Raw genomic sequence first — 20502 nt, 5'->3', positions numbered from 1 at the left:
ACGCGATATTAACGCGATATATTTGACAGCCTTAATATATACACGGTATATCCCTTTACCTACGTTCAAACCAGAGTAATATTCGCTCTCCTTACTGGATAGCGCCCTAGGCTCCAGGCAGTCTCGCACTCAGACAGGTGCAAGGGGCGAGTTTGGGGCATGTCAGAACATGCCTTTGGCAGTGTATTGATTCAGGACCAAAGTGGTTAGGTTTGGAACTAGATAATCACTTAAGTATATATGCTGGTGCAGGTGTGCCCAGCAGTAGTTCATTCAGTTCGTCTAAAGCAGCAGTGTGACAAGTTCGGTAACATTGAAGTGAGCAACCGTGCGTTTAGAACATGTGCGAATAGAATAGTAAAAGTGTCAGAGTTTAGTGAAGTAACGTCAAGTTCGACCTAGTTTAATGTGAAGTAAATAGTCATTCATTTATTGTATATCGTGCAACCACAGTTCGTTCGTGTGTAGCATTGGACATGTGCACAGGAGAACCAACGGCGTCGGCCATTGCAGAACCATTACTGGTTGGATTATACTGATTTGGAACGTGGTATCCGGAGAAGAGCATCGTTGATTTCCACTATCGTTTGGGATTCAACCTCGTGAGGATTACAACTCGGGCCTGCCTCGTGGACGGGGCTGGCTAGCTGTCATCAATGCTGTCGGGCATTTGGATTACAATTATTGCTTTTGCTGCTGATCAAGGGAGTTTACAAGGACCGACTCCTGTACCTGGAGTCTCTTTATTCCTCATTGAATCAGACGGAGTACCCGAACATTCCTCTACCCTCCAGGCCTTACACCCCCGGAGGGAACCCATTGTCTCAGTCGGTACCGGTGTTGCCCTATATAATTGCTACTATACGACAGGTGGTGTCAACTTAGACCCATCGTAGTATTCCTGCTATTCTTAGTGACTCATGCTCTTGACTGACTTTACGTATATTCTTCGCCATACAAGCGCGACCCTAATTCTCATTCTGTAATCTAACGTTGCCTAATAATAATAAATTACCCTCAAATACTATTTCTGTGTCAATGCCGTGTTCTTGTGGGTGTTCACCATCTATATTTGATGTACTGTCTGGCCAGAAATTAAAGTACATAACTAGCAGTGGTTTAATCTATCACAATCTTTAATACAGTCAGGGTTTTGTAACCCCTCAGTTACACATACATTTCCATTTATAAAACAAATTCAAATAAAATTATTATTTAAAAAAAAAAAAAATGCTTTACCTCCTATAATAGTGGGGGTCGCGGCTCTCTGACACCGTTATTTAGGGGTTGCGGCCTGAAAAGTTTGGGAACCCCTGGCATAGGCTATAGGCCTATAGTAATCGTTTTGAGAAAAATACAGAATAATGTAGCCTATAATACAAAAAGCATGTCGAATTAATGAGCAAATGGAATGTATTTTTCATGATTACGGTGGTGGCTCTTAAAAGAGCTTTTGGGTTATGAATGTAGAAAAACACAGCCAAATGAAGCGCGTTCTCCACGGATGCTGCGGGCCAGCTGGATGTCTTTGGGCATGATGGTCACCCTCTTGGCGTAGATCGCGCACAGGTTGGTGTCCTCAAACAGGCCGACCAGATAAGCCTCACTGGCCTCCTGAAGAGCCATGACAGCAGAGCTTTGGAAGCGCAGGTCGGACTTGAAGTCCTGGGCGATTTCTCTGACCAGGCACTGGAAAGGCAACTTGCGGATCAGCAACTCGGTGGACTTCAGTGCAGCCAACAGGCTCTTGCAGCTTCGGCCTATCATGTTTATCCCGTTAGCTAAATCTAATTATACGGTGACCTGATGTTGGCTATCTTGTTAAGACCCATTTATAATACTATGGTGTATTGAACATATTATCTTTGATAGGCCTACGTGTGAATCTGTTGCACCATCTATCTACACCCTCACACAACTCAATCACTCCATTCTAATGGACAAGCTAAAAGCAATTGGTTTTGATAGCTTATCAGTGAGCTGGATGCAATCCTACCTTGAGGGGAGAGAACAGATGGTGGAGGTAAACGGTACTCTATCCCCCCCCCTCACAGTGAGCTGTGGTGTTCCACAAGGAAGCATACTAGGACCGCTACTGTTCCTAATTTATGCAAATGACATGTCGTCAGCTTGTGACTGCAACTTGTTCTTGTTTGCGGACGACTCAGCCCTGCTGGTCTCTGACAAGAACAAGTTACAGGTTGAAAAAACCCTCAGCTCAGAACTCGGCAGAATCTGCACCTGCATCTCTTCGGATCAAATAACAAACTCAGCAAGACCGACGGCTTCTCAGTTACAGTGGGTGACAATATTGTCACAAGGAAAGACGAAATTACCTACCTGGGTTCCATCCTAGAGGCAAATCTTTCCTGTGACAAAATGGCATCCAATGTAATAAAAAAAAGTCAACCAACGAACTAGATTCCTGTACCGGATCTCCTCTCTGGTAAACAAGAATACCCTGAAGACTCTGGCAGGAGCACTCATTCAAGGGTACTATGACTATGCGTGCACCTCATGGTACCAAAGCACCTCAAAGGCGCTTAAAACAAAATTACAAACATCACAAAACAAACTGGTCAGACTACTACTTGACCTGAACCCCAGAACCCACCTCACCCCTGCCCACTTTGACAACCTAGGATGGCTTAGAGTAGACGACAGAGTACAGCAACTTGCAATGGGCCTGGTCTACAAGATACACTATACGACCGGGGTGCCCATGTACATGTCAAAATACTTCCCAAAGGTCAGTGAATACCACAACCACTACACCAGAGGAAGCTCAACAAATCATGTTAAACCCAGATTCGGCTCAAACAAGGGACTAAACACGTTTCGCAATTATGCCACAACAATGTGGAACGCCCTACCCAAAGCTGTAAAGGAATGTGAATCCCTGCCCACATTCAAAACCGCTCTTAAAGAGCACCTACGGGAGGCTGCAATTCGAAACTGGCCACCGTAAATGCCCAAAACCCCCACCACCTCCTAATAGAGTCTCCTCCCCGCCGTATGTATATTTCTCTCCCACCCACCCCCCCTAATGTACAGTCCCCTCCCCATCATATACTCTGTCAGGATCTAGGGGTAACAGTACTGTATATTGGAATACCGTTTATGTCACAAATGTATCAGTACTAAATACCTACATGTCCCTATGCCATAAATGTCAATATGAATTGAAAATGGGGGATCCTGATGGAAACAAGACAAACGTCTTTCTCAGGTCTGCATCCCCGGCCTTAACAATTGTATGTATTGAGCCGTACTGTATTGTACCCATTCTGCAATCTGTTAAATAAAGTTTTCATTCATTCATTTTTTCGGGAGTAGCGGGGAACATGGGACCTTTTTTTAGTCGTGACGTGTAAGTTTGAGAACAGTACCATAATGACAGAGAATGAAGCAAGCTGACATGGTCGGCCCTCACACAACTCGGTCGCTTTTTCGGGAGCGGGGAACATAGGACCCTTTTTATCGCGAGTGGAGAACATAGACATGTTCCGGATTGAATTACAAAATGTTTAGAACAGACTCGTCTCCTAACAGGAGCTGTTGTATGGAATGTATGACATTCCCTGCATGAACAACACATAGGTTTGCCAGCTTTAATAGTGAATAACAGTCACTTCACTTCAAGTAATTTCACAATAGATAGAATTATAGACAGACTGGATATTCTTATATCAGCAAAAAACCTGCCAGGATCTGACAAAAGCTTACAAAGTTTATCTTAGCTGTATTCCAGGGCTCAGGCTAAAAAAATAGAATTTTCAATTGACAGTGCAATTGAAGCCTTTCCATATATCCCACCTTTATAGACAGAGTCTCCTACACATGAACATGTCTTCAGAGAGCAGGGTCTCTGGAATCGTCTTGGGGTGAGATGGTGGGCACTGTAATACCAGCTCAAAGTTAGAATACTCTCAAATAAAGACACCCCAAATACATCAAACAATAAATATCAAACCAAATTCAAAATGTCATTATTATATAATATCATTTTGTGTGTTATCTTGACAAATGTGATGTCACTGAGATGACATGCTCAACAAAGCTCACACAAATGTGTAATTTGTTTCTAACCATCGAATCAACAGTGGCAACTAGCAACTATACAAACCTGTATGGTAGGAATTGGTAGAAGGGCTCCCTCTGGTGTTATAATAGAGAAACACAATCTGAACCTTGCATTTTTTTGGGGGGCATTTACCTGTAAACTCTGTCAGTCATTATCCGTGTCGTTGACTTATTATTGCTATGGTCATGGTTTGTTTTGATTTGATTGATTAAAAATGGTCAAAACGCAATGGGGACACATTTAAAGTCATTACCTCTCAATATCTTGCTAATTAAATGTACACAAGACTGTTTACAGTTTTGATATATGTTTTGGCAAAGAGTCCCTGTCAGTCTTCTATGCATAGTTGTGTGATGTGTGATATAGACATTTGAAGTGGAATTCTGTTGCTAAGTAACAGCTTGGACCTAAGTCTATTTAATCAAATACAGTCGATTTATGTCTTGAAACTGTCATGTAGACGGTTTCACAGGAATTCTGTCGCTACTCGCTAGGGAACAGTTTGGACCCAAATGTATTTCCTGTTAGTTATTCCAATAGCAAAACACTGCAACAGGGAATAAACTTGGGTCCTTTTTAGAAGGTTATTGTAAACCGTCTATACAGAGTGCACAAATCACACATCAGCTAAAAAAAAGAACGAAAACCACACTGTATTTATTAATGACATGTCAGTTTCATCACTGCAGGAATGACATAAAGCCCTGTTGTCAACAACAACAACATCATCATCATCAGTGTATTTGGCAGCTACCATGAGTACAAAACATATTTCCACACTCACACACAGAGAGTTGGACGATGTTTCGCTGTCAAGCAACCGTGTCAGGCGTGTATGTGTGAGACGTGCAGGCGTAGACCTCTGCATAGGAGTGTGCCTTATTTCCCAGTCTGAAGGAGACAAGAATGCCACTCTAACCTTGAGAGTGATTGAATATGAGTGAGTGAATTTAAACTACAAACAAATTTCCTTCCTTTTGAATTAATTCCACATTTCAATGGAGGACGATGAAACCACCTTAGAAAACGTGACAAGCAGGAAGCCAACTCTGAACCTGAAGGTTATTTGTTCTACCTAATCACTGAAAACATCGGAGTGAAATGTCAAGAGCCAGCTGCCACAGCATGCTCCTCGTGTGTCGTGATTGTTCTACTGTAAGAATGATGGGTTGAAAAGCAGCACTATGTATGCAATAGGCAAACACACACGTCCTTCATTTGACAAAGCATTTCAGACTGACCGGTACAATAAAAAAAAAAACAGAATACCTCCCCCTCATCATTTGGTTCTACATACGTACTTTAGAACAGTTATGGCAACGATCACAAATGTCATTCATTGGGCCATCAAGATGATCAAGCACTTCTCAGTAGTCGACGGTGGCAAAGGAAGTGTCACCCTGCGATTTGTCAAATGTAGCAAAAAATATCTAATCATTACTTAAGTCCTAATGAAAACGTAGAAGTTGATACACATAGTGATTTCTTTGTTTAAATATCACAAATCTACTTTTTAACTTCTTGCTCTGTAATCCTTTATCCAAGATGGCCGTTGCGATCAATCGGACCTATATTGGACACTACAGATGAGCAGGGTAATCACCTGTCCATTGCCACATTTTACGCACAGAAATTGGGCGTTTTCTTTTTAAAGTGGTTACCAATGGTTACAGGCAGCCATGTTGGAAGAAAGAGAACTACCCGGTACACAAACATTCCGTGCAAGGCCTCTATTCCAATACAGCCATGACATTTCCAACAGTAAACTCCTGTAATAAAGTTATGCACCTCACTTACTGGACATCAATTGCATCATTTAAGCTTAATACAATTTTAAGCAGCTATCAATATACATAATGCTAAAAACAACCAAAAATAAATTAAAGACATACACTTAGTATATTATCTATACTGATTAGCAGCACTATTATTTTGAAGTAAGGATCTTCTATATTTGCTAACATATCAAAACAATGTGATATCTTTACCTATAGGAACACTATAGTTAAAACAAAAAAGCTAAAACATAATTTTACCAAAGATTAAATAAGGATTTAGAAACAACTTTAGCTGAGCCTGGTTCAGGCTATACCACATTTAAGAACAGATTCAGTAGCCAAAACAGAAAAAATAATCAATAGTGCAGAGTAATCATAAACAAAATCATAATCTCAACGAAAATAATTCACAATCGAACACATCAGATTTAGTGCTTGTACACTCATGGTCAAAGGCTCAACCTTGAGCGCACTGAGCATCAATAGAAATGGTTGACACATGAGATCATTAACCTTTTTAAGTTTTCCTAAGATTGTCCAAAAGAAAAACGCTCAAAAGAGTCGTTCAGATGTTTTTTGTATTTTTTTCAGATAAAAAATAGACTACATATGTAAATAGATAATATCACACATTATTTCTGATATGAACATACGACCAAATCATTTACCTCTCTCTCTCTACAGAAAGTAATATCTATTAAAGTCTTTAAATAACAAGAGCCCTTAGACTTGAGCGCTCAAAATGAATTGAGCGCCTGCCGGTAAAACTCATCCCGGTTGTTGAACTTAAGAGATGGACCATAATATATTATGGTATATGATATTATCTGCACTGACAGAGTAAGGCGTGAAAGATACCATATCTTTACATTTACATCTCTGCATCAGATTTTTACCTCTGAGCCTAACGGCGACCGACACACGCAGTATTACGATATCAACACTACCAGACTATTTCATTTGACTCCTAAATTTAAAACAATAAGGAAACAATCACACTGCTACCGAGAAAAGAACAGGTGGTAACGATTTCACTAATCAAGAAAGAACGAACGGCAACCACCGAACAGATGAGGTATGAACGTAAGGCCCGTAGCATCGTGATACCTCACTTTATGTAAACCCTGAATCGTTTTCAAAGATAACCAATGACCGTCGATAGCGAGAATAATACTGAGCTGAATTACAGGAGAAAATTAATCTAAAAACCTAGGCACAACCAAATTGAAGCGTGAGGCAAACACAACCTGTGTCTCCCTACAGGAAAAACGTTGGCGAGAAACTGAGTGAAAAAAGAACAGATCCATCTTGCTGTACATCTCTGTACCAACACTTTTCTGATTGGACGGTGAATTTACTATTGCCACACACCTCTGAAGTTAATCAGGAATATCCTACCTTGAATCCTACCTTGACTGAGCTATTTGTCTTAAAAATGTAAAGTTTGGTGATTTTTGGTGATCTCTCTCCCTCGTCAAACCTGTTGACTGCTACAGGGAACATCTGTGACGGGTGTCGTTTAATTGTCACACCTTCTGGTGTTAAGGTGACGGCATACTTGTTCAAGGAAACTATAAAAGAAGGAAGGGTCATCACGTCAGAATACCTGCATTCTATGCTCTGCTTGGTGCCAGACTTTGGTGTCAGTTCTATTGAAGCCCATGTTAAAATTCAACATATACCATATACCAATATATCAAACGTTGTTAACAATGCAATACATGTCCGATGATTCTGACATCCGGGGTAATAACCTGTTTAAATGACATAAACGAAGAGATGGTGATCCCATTCAACTCAATGTCGACCAAACTGAAAGTTTCCAATATTGTGTGTTCCCACGCTACATGTGACGCAATGACCCTTCCTTCTTTTATAGTTTTCTTTTTGTGCACGAGAATACAAAGCTCTGCATTTGCTTCAGCATCGCGGTGGGCTCCCGTCTTCAGTATACCGCTGCCTGCAGCCTCTCCTGTTGCTATACTACTTATTTCAAATGGGTTGGTATAAAGTTGGGCCCAGAAATGCCATTTGTAGATTCCACAGAAGAAAACTAAGTAGTGATGAATGTAATGAGTAAAAACACTCTAAGCACGGGCATTCCGTTGGAGGCCTCTATCCGCATGACTACATTTGAAAGACAAGTCGATGTAATGTAGATCTTCACACAGGGTAAGGAGATATATTGCAAATTTGCAATGAATGAAAATGTAAGTGTCATTATTTGCCCTCTGATGAGAAAGGATGTACCGTTAGATATTTATTTGTTTGGTATAGATGTATGGGCACCTGTTCAGACAGGTGTAGCTGGGCTTACTAGGTACTCAAGGTGTGCAAAAATGGAATCTGACTTGATGTTGTCTGATCACTGTATACTGATGCTGTAAACAGAAAAAGAAAAATACCAATAAACATATTGTTAAGAAATAAATTGAAAAAAAAACACTTCTTCTGTACAATCTACAGATGGCATTTTGCGGCACCCTTGTCCTGCCGCATTTAGAATCATTGACATAGACAAGAAAGGCTAACATTGGAAGTGTGCCGTTTTAAACCACAGCGTGGAAAACAATACGGCTCAGGAAGCCGACGTCAGATGTCTCTGGGCAAACTGCCGTTTGTACAGGATCACTCTGGTGGACTACATGTTGACAGGCCGACTTTTGGGTTCAAAATGGTTTGGGAAGAAAATATTTCTCAACGCAAATAGCTGTTAACACTTTGGAGGCCAAACCCGAGATAGTCCGGGTTAACTTGCCATTTTTTTAATCGATATTTCTTTTATTAGCGATATCCATAAATTTTTCATCCATCCAGCCAAACCAGAGAAATCTCGGGTTTTAATCGATATTTCTTTTATTAGCGATATCCATACATTTTTCATCCATCCAGCCTGACGTTATCATTGGGAATGGGTCTGAGCTCGCAAAGGGCAAATACCGCCACCTATCGTCTCCCGGATGGTATTGCACATCATTGGATTGGATTGGCTGGGACTGTGCATCAAAATAATAACTCCGTCGAGGTTTTACTTCTCGGGCATGCAGTATCATTATAACAGATGGACTGGGATATATAATATATAATGAGGTAAGGACTTTATGTTACGAATCTTGGGTTAATCAGATGTTCCTTTCACCGCCATCGGAGCGCGCGTGTGTGTGAGGTTCGCGCCGACCAAAGTACGGAGAAGCGATTTTTCAGACCCCACTTCTCTTCGTGCATGAGGACACATATACTATCGATAATCTAGCGTTTTTTTGAAAACTATTCATAAATCAAGCGACAAATGGCACGATTTCTAAGGAAATCCATTTAAGCTCAATTTGCTGGAGTTTATTGAGACGAGACAGAACGCCCTAGAAATATATTGATATTCATCATGGTATAAAATGGAAATGTATGTATGAAATAATTATCTGTTTCGTGCATGTTGACTGGAAGCAACTCATTGACGATCACTGTGTTATTTAGATCTATTGCTATTATATTTGATATGTTTTAAGCACTCGCAAATAAGTCCTATCCTCCATTGGATAAAGCACTAGCACCGAAGGGCCATCAGCAGAGGGCGCTGTTGGCCCTGAATGAGTTAAGTGATCCTTCAAAGATGGCACCCCGTAACAACCACTTTGACTCAACTTCCTGAGACCGACGTTCTTAGTGGCAATCAACATGATTGGTAAGAGAGCAAAATTACATTTAGGTCCAAAAATCACTGAATCTTTCCTTTTAAATATAATCAAAATTCCCTTTACTACATCCTATAGTTCTGAGAATTACTTGATTCATCTCATTTGCCCGTGGGCCTATTACTAATTGTAGGTAGAAGTTGTCATCGAGGAATCAAGTCAGCTAAAATAAAATGCCTTTTCCCTATCCTTCTTGGAAAAAATTTACACAAAGTGCAACTACAACTAATTACTGTGTGTAAGAAAAATATGAATAATCCATATTAATCATTTATAATTTTTTTTGTCATTCATGATGACGTTAAATGCTTTGCCTCTCATATAAAAGTCACTGGACATCTTCCTCGATGTCCTCTGGTGAAACAAGTCGGCCACCTCCTCTCCCTCTCTCTCTCACCTGCACCAGGAGGCCAATGGGGAGCGAGCTGGTGGGAGTGGTATCACACGCTAAACCGTCCTCCACCTGCTCCCCTCAGACCCCACAGTCGTCCGTCCTGTCCTGGAGTTTGCGAGAGAGGATGAGGAGGGTGGAGAGCGAGGCGACGGACACGTGGAAGAGCAGCTGCCAGGCGTTCCTCGGGCCGAACAGGTATGCGTTGCACACGACGATCACACCCAGGAGGGCGAAGGACTTCCACTTCTTCAGAGACGAGTGGAACAGGTACAGGTGGCACTGTTGGCACACAGAGGTCAGAGGTCATCGCATAACTATCAGAGGGATAATAGCGACGGCTCAGTTAAAGAAGCCCTAACTAAGGTTTTTGATCATTTGAAACAAGGACAGTGTAGATTCAATCACCATACAAAATGCTTATTCCACGTAATTGTAGTCCTCATTTCAAACTATTTAAAATCTTGCCATCTTTAACACAAGGGGCGCTCAGTGTCATAAATGCAAAGCATTCTCACTTAGATTGAACTGGTCTTACATGCCAGTGAGTTGCCACTAAGGGAAGAGTGGCTAACTGTGCATGAGTGAATGAGTGAGTGAGTGATTCTAAATCGCACATGTATGTATGGGGAGGAGTTCACTCACTCACACACACACACACACACACACACACACACTTAGTCTGAATACAGCACCTGCGGTAGTCACTGGACTTGAGTGCTGTTTGGTAAGTTATATTGAATAGAATGTGTGTGTGGTGTGTGTGTGTGTGTGTGTGTGTGTTCGCCTGGAATGAATTATTGTACCAGTCCGGCCCTGATACCAACTCCTCCCCATACATACCAATGACTATAACTTTGACCTTGGTTGGTGCCGTCAATCTCAGACTGATTCAAAACAAACAAACAAATCAATAGTACAGGTCCTTGGCTGGCTGTCCATCAAACCTGATCCATATTGGATAAGGAATGCAGGTGTTATCGCAGTTACGGACAGCCAGACACACAGGGATGTGTGTGTTTAGTATGCAAACAACATTCACTGCACCTGTACTGTACCTGACAAATACAGCAAACAAACGCCAGGAGAAATGCCACGACATTCCATATTCCTTCATAGTCGTCCTGTGTAAAAGGAAGGAATGTGAAAAATGAATTACCGAATTCTGCATTCAGATTGAATTTCAGTTCACAAACGTCTCTAAATGTTTGTAGTACATAATATATCGAATTTTGTGCTTTCACTTCTTATCAATTATTACATTTATTTTGTATTTTTTGTATTCTTACCAATTCTTGCCCTAGTAAATGCTGTGTGGTTCTGTCAAAAGTGACAATTTCCATCACAGGGACAATAAAAAAAAAAAAAAAATCTTATCTTATCTCAACTCCAACCATGTGCTGTGACAATGGGAATTCCAAGAGTACAGGTGCCTCCATGAAGCAGTTTGTAGAACATAGTACTCAAGGGACGGTAGGCAACTTAGTTAACTAAGCGAACATCATTGTTAGTGTACAGTAGGGCTGTCAACGAATGTTCGATAAAGTCACTTTAATTTCATTGCGGATTGGAAATTAAATGTATGTCTAGTATGAGCTGAAACTAATTCAAACTCATTTAACAACCACGTGGCGATGATGGCAACTTGGCCGTGGAAAGAGTGATTTGCTATCTAAAAAGCCCCGTTTGGAAATACTTTGGCGACAGCATCCTCAATGTAGCGCCAATCTCGTGCACGAGAAAGAGAGAGGAGAACTGGAGGAATGGATGTTGTTCTCATAAAGTGTTGCTACTAATGGCGAGTGTAATTACAGTTGTCAACTTGTCATGCAGGCGCAATGTATTAGCAAGCATTGTGTCGATTAAAAAAATGGCAAGTTAACCCGGACTTAGGGCTGGGCGATATGACGATATTATATAAATATCGGGTACAGTTCATTAACGATACACTTTTTAAACGTATCGTGGATATCGTGATGTTTTGCCCAAGAGGCTTGTGTCACGTCAATCTGGTCCACACGTTGACACTTTTGAACAGCGCCGCCCCACACACACACTACTGCATCAAAAGTTACTACTTATGATAACAAAGGCATTCGTTTTGTGGCATTAACGTTATATAGTTACACTTTCAATAACATCAGCGTATTTACATAGCAACGTCCGAGGTCGACCTAGATATAGCAAGCATTAGTCGTTCATATCTCAGCCCGTGCTGACTCAGTTGTGCCCATTCTGCGGTCTGTTAATAAAGTTTTCAATCAGACAGATGTATGGAAAGGCTTTTATTATAACATCCGTTGCAGTAAAATCATTATGCCTCCAGTCGTTTAGTCATTCTGCGGAGCTAAAAGCTAAACGTCGGCCGCGGCGAGCTACCACTGCCATTGTTGTTGTCATTGAGCTCTCCAATGGCGGAAGTAAAAAATGAATATGCGCTTGCCGATTGGTGCTAAGAACAGCAGGGCGGGTGCAAGCGGTGTGACATAATTGGCAGACGCGACTGTCAATCAAAATGATTCTGTTTGCCGTCTGAATGAAAACGTTATTAACAGATTGCAGCATGGGTACAATACAGTACAGCTCAATACAACAACAGTCAACAGTGGACTGGAGGATGCAGACCAGAGAAAGACTTTCGTCTTGTTTACATCAGGGTCCCCCATTTTCAATTCATCATATTTCATATCTAAATCATATAATATCTCATTGCTAAATATATGCAATATATAATCTAATAATCCAATAATCTAAATCTAATATATAATATAAAAATGCTAAATGCATGGGTATTTTATTTTGTCTTTAATGTTAGCTTGCAAACTCAAATACTGTCTTGGTAAGCCTCATAATGAATTGTTTGGGGAAAAAAAGAAAAACATCGTGATGCGTATCGTGTATCGCCGAAAGGTCAGAAAATATCGTGATATCATATTTAGGCCATATCGCCCAGCCCTACCCGGACTATCTCGGGTTTGGCCTCCAAAGTGTTAACAGCTATTTGCGTTGAGAAATATTTTCTTCCCAAACCATTTTGAACCCAAAAGTCGGCCTGTCAACATGTAGTCCACCAGAGTGACAGTCTTTCTCTGGTCTGCATCCCCTTAACAATTGTGTGTATTGAGCTGTACTGTATTGTACCCATTCTGCAATCTGTTAATAAAGTTTTCAATCAATCAATCAATCAATCAGGTACACGGTAGATGGATTTGTTTTGTATTCTGTGAGTGTTGAGAGGAGTGTGTTAGGAGGAATGTGAGAGAGAGAGAGAGAGAGAGAGAGAGAGAGAGAGAGAGAGAGAGAGAATGGGCAATTGCACATCACTACAATCAGCTGGAGGTGGAAAGAGTGGATGGAGAAATTGTGGTTAGAGGTAGGCCTGCTTGAGAGATGTCTCTCGTAGTATTGGTTTGCCCTCTTGTGGACATAACGCACAATAATAGACAGTCGAATGGTTCGAACCTATGTGCTTCTTTTTAGAAAGAATAATCAAACTTAAAGGTCCCATGCATTGCTATACCTTGCACTATTTGGACAACTTTACACAATTCCTGTGAGTCTATGGAACACATCTGTAAAGTTTTTTTCAAAAAAATGCATTGTTTTATATTTTTAATTAAGTACTCAAAAGCAAGATTTTTCAACCTCAGGATTTCATGCTGTGTTGGCCTGGCTCCGCCCATAAGCGTTTTGAGTGACAATCACCCGACTGTCTGCGACTGGCAGACAGAGAGAGAGATAGATAGATTGATGGGGATACTAATTAATTTCACCGCAGCGGGGCATAATCCCACGGGACAATGCATTGGTAACTTGTTTCAAATGACAATATATACCTCTGTGAATATTATTGCACGGATCGGAATACGGGTGTGAGCGTGGGAGCGTGCGCAAAGATATTTTGACAGTGATATGGAGTGCTCCCGAGGTCCCTCTCTCTCTCTACCAGGGAGAAGCCCCGCGCATCAGGTTGTGTGTAAAATGCGTGTGTGTTTGTGTTTCACACACTCCTGCACCGCAGTCTCTCTCTCTCTCTCTCTACCAGGGAGAAGCCCCGCGCATCAGGTTGTGTGTAAAATGCGTGTGTGTTTGTGTTTCACACACTCCTGCGCCGCGGTCCCTCTCTCTCTCTCTCTCTCTACCAGGGAGAAGCGCCACGCGTCAGGTTGTGTGTAAAATGCATGTGTGTTTGTGTTTCCCCCGCTCGCGCTGTCAGGTTGTGTGTAAAATGCGTGTGTTTGTTTCCCCGACAGAAGCTCCTATCTCTATCTCTATCTCCCTCTCCCTCTCCCTCTCTCGCTTGTTCTCTGCCTCACTTCACTTTGAGGAAGTGAAGGTATTTCCACTCGCTCTGCTGTTGAGGGGGCGGAGATATGCAAATCAGTACCTTATTCACGTCAGCAATACTGTCAAATCAGAACGGCTTAGTTGAGTGAGGGAAGATCTCGTGAACTCAAGACTAGACTGATGAGTCAATATGATCATTAATGACACAGACCACATTGATATAATCCCCCATTGCTAGGAAACATTGCTAAACACTGGAAAAGGCCATTTATAATGCATGGGACCTTTAAGTTTTGGCAGATTTTGACAGCCCCTAGTGTACAGTGCATTGATACTACTCAACTACTCCCAAGAGTGAGTAAGCACTTCACTTTTAACCACAAAACTGCTTTGCTAGATGTAACTTGGCAATTATCTTGTTCTGAATGACCATGGCACACCTGTTCAAAACAAACAAACAAACAAACAAACACAGTGTAGGGTAGGTTGTTCTCCCCTAACAGTTACAAAGGTACTACAATCCGAAAACAACGTCTTCCGCTTTCCTAAAAGGAACAACCTAGTTCAATTCTTGGATTGCAGCAAACTCCAGGGTCCTCCCAATTTCCTCCACACAGACATTTCAAAAGGACCTGTATGAGGCACGCATGTGTTCATATCGTGTAATTGTTTCGAAACATTGAAAGGTTCTACTATAGAATTCCCCCTGATTATATTAGATTAAATTAGATTAAAATGTATTGTCATTATACAGCACAAGTACAGTACAATGAAAAGAAATTTGGCATCCAACCAGAGTGCCAATGTAACAGTAAAGTGCAATAGTAATATACAATGTACAGGTGATTAAACTGGGTATCAAATATAAATTAGTACTACTGAGTTGTAATATAATATGTACAGTGATACAGGTATAAAGACACTATGGTAGTGAGTCATACTGGCCAGCAGCGTAACTAGTAAGAGTAGGTAAGGGATATGTACAGATATAGAAATAGTATCTACAAATATGTAAATGGATTACGTGCAGGTAAGTACAGACAGGTGTGGATAGATATATATACGGTGAGAATAAATATATATATATACAGTATATACAGCATTATTGTACATGCTATGGTACAGAGTTATGGTTGGTACATGTATGTTATTGTGTCTACATGGGGTCATGAAGCATTAGCATTCTGGCCATTTCTTTTTATAAACTCAGTTTGATTGGGGGATATACGAGAGGGAAGAGTATCCTCCAATCTGTGGGCCAGGACCTTGGCAAGGATCTTTACATCCATATTTAGTAATGATATTGGCCTGCACAAGGCACAATCTAGCAGGGCATTAGCATTCTGGATTGTTTGTTTATTTAAAGAGATTTACTGACTAATCCTAATAAGAATGTGTTGGATTAGCCTGGCACCAGAACTAACCCATACCTGGAACGTGTACTCTATGAGATGGACGCCGCGGATGAGGTTCAGAGCAGCACACATGATGTTAAGGACCAGAGAGAGGATGCCTGAGGCTGTGACCGGTGCCAGCCTTACATTCTGACCTGGACAAGGAGAAACACAGAATCATTATCAGTTATCCAGAATAACGAAACGCGTCCGGTAGATTATATGAGAACCGTTTCCCCATTTTTTCATGTGACTAAAAGCTCCACTGACCTCTGTGTCCATCTGACTGATGTGTAAAATGACTCAGATTAAAGATAAGAAGTTAAGTTTTCCTACAATACCAAACGCATGCAAAGTCTTTCATTGTATAAAAATACAATGGCTGTGAAATGTTTCTTGATATTATAGATTTCTGCATATTAGAGATTCACTATTGTATTTGAAATTGTAGATAAATTGGGTTTAGGTGTTGGGGATGTCAGAACGGTCCTGAAACCCACTGGTTGAGTAACCCTGGTGGATGAGTAATTGAAATGTTAGTCATAAATGTGTAAGAAGTTATACGTGTTGAAGTGGGAAGAGTACTTATTCATGGTGTATGCGATGCCAACGCCTTACCAGACCCGGGAACCTGCTCCATATGGCCATTGGCTGCCCCATTAGTGAGCACCACGTCCTCCAGGGTAAGAACTTTGGGGGGATGGATTCTGAGATCTTCCTCGACCTCTGCCAGTGTGACATCCAGGGCCGGACCACCACTCTGGTTGTACTGCTGCTTCAGCTTCTGAATGCTGCTGTCTGTCAGTGGAACGTGATGAGGATCAAAGAATAATGCCTTCATATTAATGATGGGAGGTATACTGCATTTTAAGGAATATCTGTGTAGATCTCCATAAATCTATGCATTTTACATTTCAGTCATAAGTGATCATTTATTTTATATTGTAAATATAAAAACTACATATTGCAGCATTGTAATGAACCTGCAAGGGAAGTTGGATGAGAACAGAATATTTATAGTAAAACACAAGATACTTGTACCCTAATGATAAGGATAAACGCTCAATGAAGAAACCTAATCCCCTTGCCACAAATCTATGCTACTCAGTTTATTCTGAGGACTGAGGAGAGGGAAGAGAGGAAGGTGGTGACCCAATACCTAGGAAGACCACCCTCAAGAGCCAGAGCAGGCTTCACTCCGCCCAACCCAATCCCCCCTATTTATAATAAAACACAAGATACTTGTGCCTTAATGATAAGGATAAGCACTCAAGGAAGAAACACAATCCCCCTAACAAACATCTATGCTACTCATAGTGGTCAAATAAAAAGGTCATATGTGTGTGTATTGAGTGTGTGTGGGGCCACCACAATCCAACATGTCTACCGGTATATATGTTTACTTTTTGTTTTTAACAGGTTTTTTTTTAAGTCAAATGTACAACAAACAAAATAGGCAAATACCTGTATACTGTCAAAAATATGACATGCTATTTTGGCTATGTTGACCCGCCCTAATTCATATGGATGAATGGATGGATCTGAAACAATGAGGCTAAACAACACATTCCGTTTTAAGCTAATCCACAAATATCACCGGCAAACCTCACTATTGCCTTCCTCACTCACCAAATTCCAAAAATGGGTACGGCCTGGCTGCCAAGGCAACTGTAGTGCTATCGAAACATGCTGTGAACTCCCAGCGGAGATCCTCCAGGAAACAGAAGGCCATAGCAACAGGGAGGCTGCAGTGGCACACGGTCATGTAGGACACACCCTCGGAGGAGTTGAAGCTGGCGAGAGAGGGGAGAAGGTGTTTAGTAAACAAACAGCCGGATGCAGCTTGACCAGAATGCATTTCAGGTCAGATGACAGCATGTACAATAATGCTATATATATATATATATTCTTACCGTATCTATCTATCTATCTATCTATCTATCTATCTATCTATCTATCTATCTATCTATCTATCTATCTATCTATCTATCTATCTATCTATCTATCTATCTATCTATCTATCTATCTATCTATCTATCTATCTATCTATCTATACTATATCTATATCTGTACATGTCATTTACCTACTCTTACTAGTGATGCTGCTGGCCAGTATGACTACGACCATACTGTCTTTATACCAGTATCACTGTACATATTGGTATTACAACTCTGTACATACATCTGATTAGGACTACACCCAGTAATACTAATTTATATATTTTATACCCAGTGTAGTCACCTGTACATTGTATATTACTATTGCACTTTGCTGTTACATTTGCACTCTGGTTGGATGCCAAACTTATTTTCGTTGTACTGAACTTGTACTGTATAATGACAATACATTTGGTAAATGGACTGCATTTATGCACTTTTATCCAAAGCACTTAACAACTTATGCCTCACATTCACCCATTCACACATTGATGGCGGAGGCGACCATGCAATGTGCCAACCTGCTCATCGGGAGAAGTTATAAGTGTTTTGCTCAAGGACACTTCGATACACTGTCCAGGAGGAGCTGGAATCTAACCGGAAACCTTCTGATTGTCCAGACGACCACTCTACCTCCTGAGCCATTTTTTTTAATCTAATCTAATCTTTAAAAAAATCCTTTTTCATCAGGAGCAGACACTGGCTGCGGCCGGGGGCCGCGCCCAGGGGCCAATCCAAGTGCTCCTGTCTGTCTTCAGCGTTAGCGATCTGTTCTGCATGTTTTTCCATTGAGTTTCATCTCTTTTTTGGGGGAGAAACCCTTGCAAGCATGGCAGAACATGCAAACTCCACACAGAAAGGCCCAGGAGATACCCCACCTGGGTACCTGGCAACCTGGTTCCCAAGCGATAATCAAACCCAGGACCTTCTTGCTGTGAGGAGACAGTTGTGGGAAATTAACGTCAGGCTTGAGAAATATTCAGGCTGACTTTAGACTTACGGTATGTCATATATATATATTAGTTAATTGGGAACATTGATTCAGTTAAAGGTCATTGGTAAATAGGATTACAGTACAATCATTATCATATATATTTGAGGACATTATATAAGTCGACTTTCTTTTGAATAGTACACTGAGAGGCTTTTAGGCCAAGGTTAAAGGGGCCCTTTATCTCCAGAAAGGTGGCTGGTCAGTCCAGGATTGGACACCTGTGCATTTCCTGTTACATAACTCTATGCATCCTCGAGGACCCTGTCCGAGGACACGGTCCGAGCTGGATCATATGGGAAAGGACACAGGTGTCTCACACTGGATTGGTCAGCCAGCGAAGACACACTAGGTCAGACGAGTATATCAGACCATTAGAATAGAGGGGAAAAAGCTTCTTGCCCACTCTGCTATATGCTGCATTGCTGTCTACAAGCCTGTTGTGATCCATGGACCACCCGATGATTCATGTAATTATTCTTTCTGATTATTCAATTAATACAAGACATAATGTTTGAACTCTCTTCCAGTGTCTAACTTTCTATATCCTTCTATCTTGATTCGAGGAGTAAACAAAACTACCCACACAGTGTTAACCACTACACCACCGTGCCGCTAAGCAGCGGAGGGCAATGTGATCCAAAAGATTTGGATCCAATTCAGAAATCTGGTAGGAGCAAAATCGATTCAGATGTGTCCCGCATCCTTACCATATGTTGAGGTTCTGACCCTTCACGGTGCCTCTGTCAGGAAACAGGCCCAGTGCCTTGCTGATAGTCCTCAGCTGCTGCTTCCTCTCCTGAAGCTCCCGGTTGTGTTCAAAGTCTGTGGATGCCGACAGGGGGAGTCCATCCCTGACCCGAACCACAAAGGCAAACAAGATCAGTGGCATGGTCCACGGGGCTCATGGTTAGCAGCACACAGCCTATAGGATATAGGGAAAGACAAGAGATTAGAGGTAAAGGAATGAATGAATGAAAACTTTATTTCACAGATTGCAGAATGGGTACAATACTGTACGGCTCAATACACACAATTGTTAAGGGGATGCAGACCAGCGAAAGACGTTTGTCTTGTTTACATCAGGGTCCCCCATTTTCAATTAATCATATGTGCAAATGATTGTACTAGTTTATAACTTGCCACTAGATGATTATCTTAGCTGAAGCTAGATAAGTTATCTGATCTTTAATCAAATCAACATGTCAATTTAACGTAATACATTCTCAGTGACAGTTAACGTTACACCACCTGCAATTCAATAAATGATAACCTAATAATATAAACGTCTAAGGTTAGTAACAGGGGTATTTGTTTACCTTCTTACCTCATCGTGCTCGGATTCATATTTTTTGTATTATTTAAATGTATGTAGTTACTAGCTAGTTACCTAACATCAACATCATGTTAATGAAATATACCCAATTCCAACTAACGTTAGCTAGCTAACCCTAGCATAAGTTCAGCTGTGCACTAACGTTACGTGAGTACTGAGTATTTAGTACTGATACATTTGTGACATATACGGTATTCAAATATACAGTACTGTTACCCATAGATCCTGACAGAGTATATACATATGATGGGGAGGGGACTGTACATTAGGAGGGGGTGGGTGGGTGGGAGAGAAATATACATACAGTGGGGAGGAGACTGTACATTAGGAGGGGGTGGGTGGTGGGAGAGAAGTATACATACGGCGGGGAAAGAATATATACATGCGGTGGGGAGGAGACTGTCTATTAGGAGGGGGTGGGGGGGTTTGGACATTTACGGTGGCCAGTTTAGAATTGCAGCCTCCCGTAGGTGCTCTTTAAGAGCGGTTTTGAATGTGGGTAGGGATTCACATTCCTTTACAGCTTTGGGTAGGGCGTTCCACATTGATGTGGCATAATTGCGAAACGTGTTTAGTCCCTTGTTTGAGCCGAATCTGGGTTTAACATGATT

The 20502-nt window shown here is 41.3% G+C and overlaps 1 protein-coding gene across 1 annotated transcript; it reads right to left on the bottom strand.

Moving 5' to 3' along the window:
- Positions 1-4760: 4760 nt before the first annotated feature.
- On the bottom strand, positions 4761-19913 carry sec22c (SEC22 homolog C, vesicle trafficking protein). Its single transcript, XM_084326495.1, has 7 exons — positions 19883-19913; positions 19266-19480; positions 17256-17419; positions 16245-16424; positions 15663-15781; positions 11004-11069; positions 4761-10227 (listed from the first exon to the last, which is right to left on the bottom strand). Exons 2-7 carry the CDS (start codon positions 19445-19447, stop codon positions 10027-10029), a joined length of 912 nt encoding a protein of 303 aa, XP_084182621.1. The 5' UTR covers positions 19448-19480; positions 19883-19913; the 3' UTR covers positions 4761-10026.
- Positions 19914-20502: the final 589 nt, after the last annotated feature.

Source organism: Notolepis coatsorum, assembly GCF_963971535.1.
Source record: "Notolepis coatsorum genome assembly, chromosome: 12".
Lineage (NCBI taxonomy): Eukaryota > Metazoa > Chordata > Actinopteri > Aulopiformes > Paralepididae > Notolepis > Notolepis coatsorum.
This window is presented reverse-complemented; position numbering and strand designations above follow the sequence as displayed.

Bases quoted from the DNA above. Each gene is read 5' to 3' on its own strand.
- sec22c (XM_084326495.1), bottom strand. From the start codon at position 19,447: ATGCCACTGATCTTGTTTGCCTTTGTGGTTCGGGTCAGGGATGGACTC. The intron at 11,070-15,662 runs GTATGGGTTAGT...CCTTTTACACAG, and splicing joins TCATAGAGTACACGTTCCAG to GACGACTATGAAGGAATATG. The intron at 10,228-11,003 runs GTACAGTACAGG...GTGTGCCAACAG, and splicing joins TTGTTTGCTGTATTTGTCAG to TGCCACCTGTACCTGTTCCA.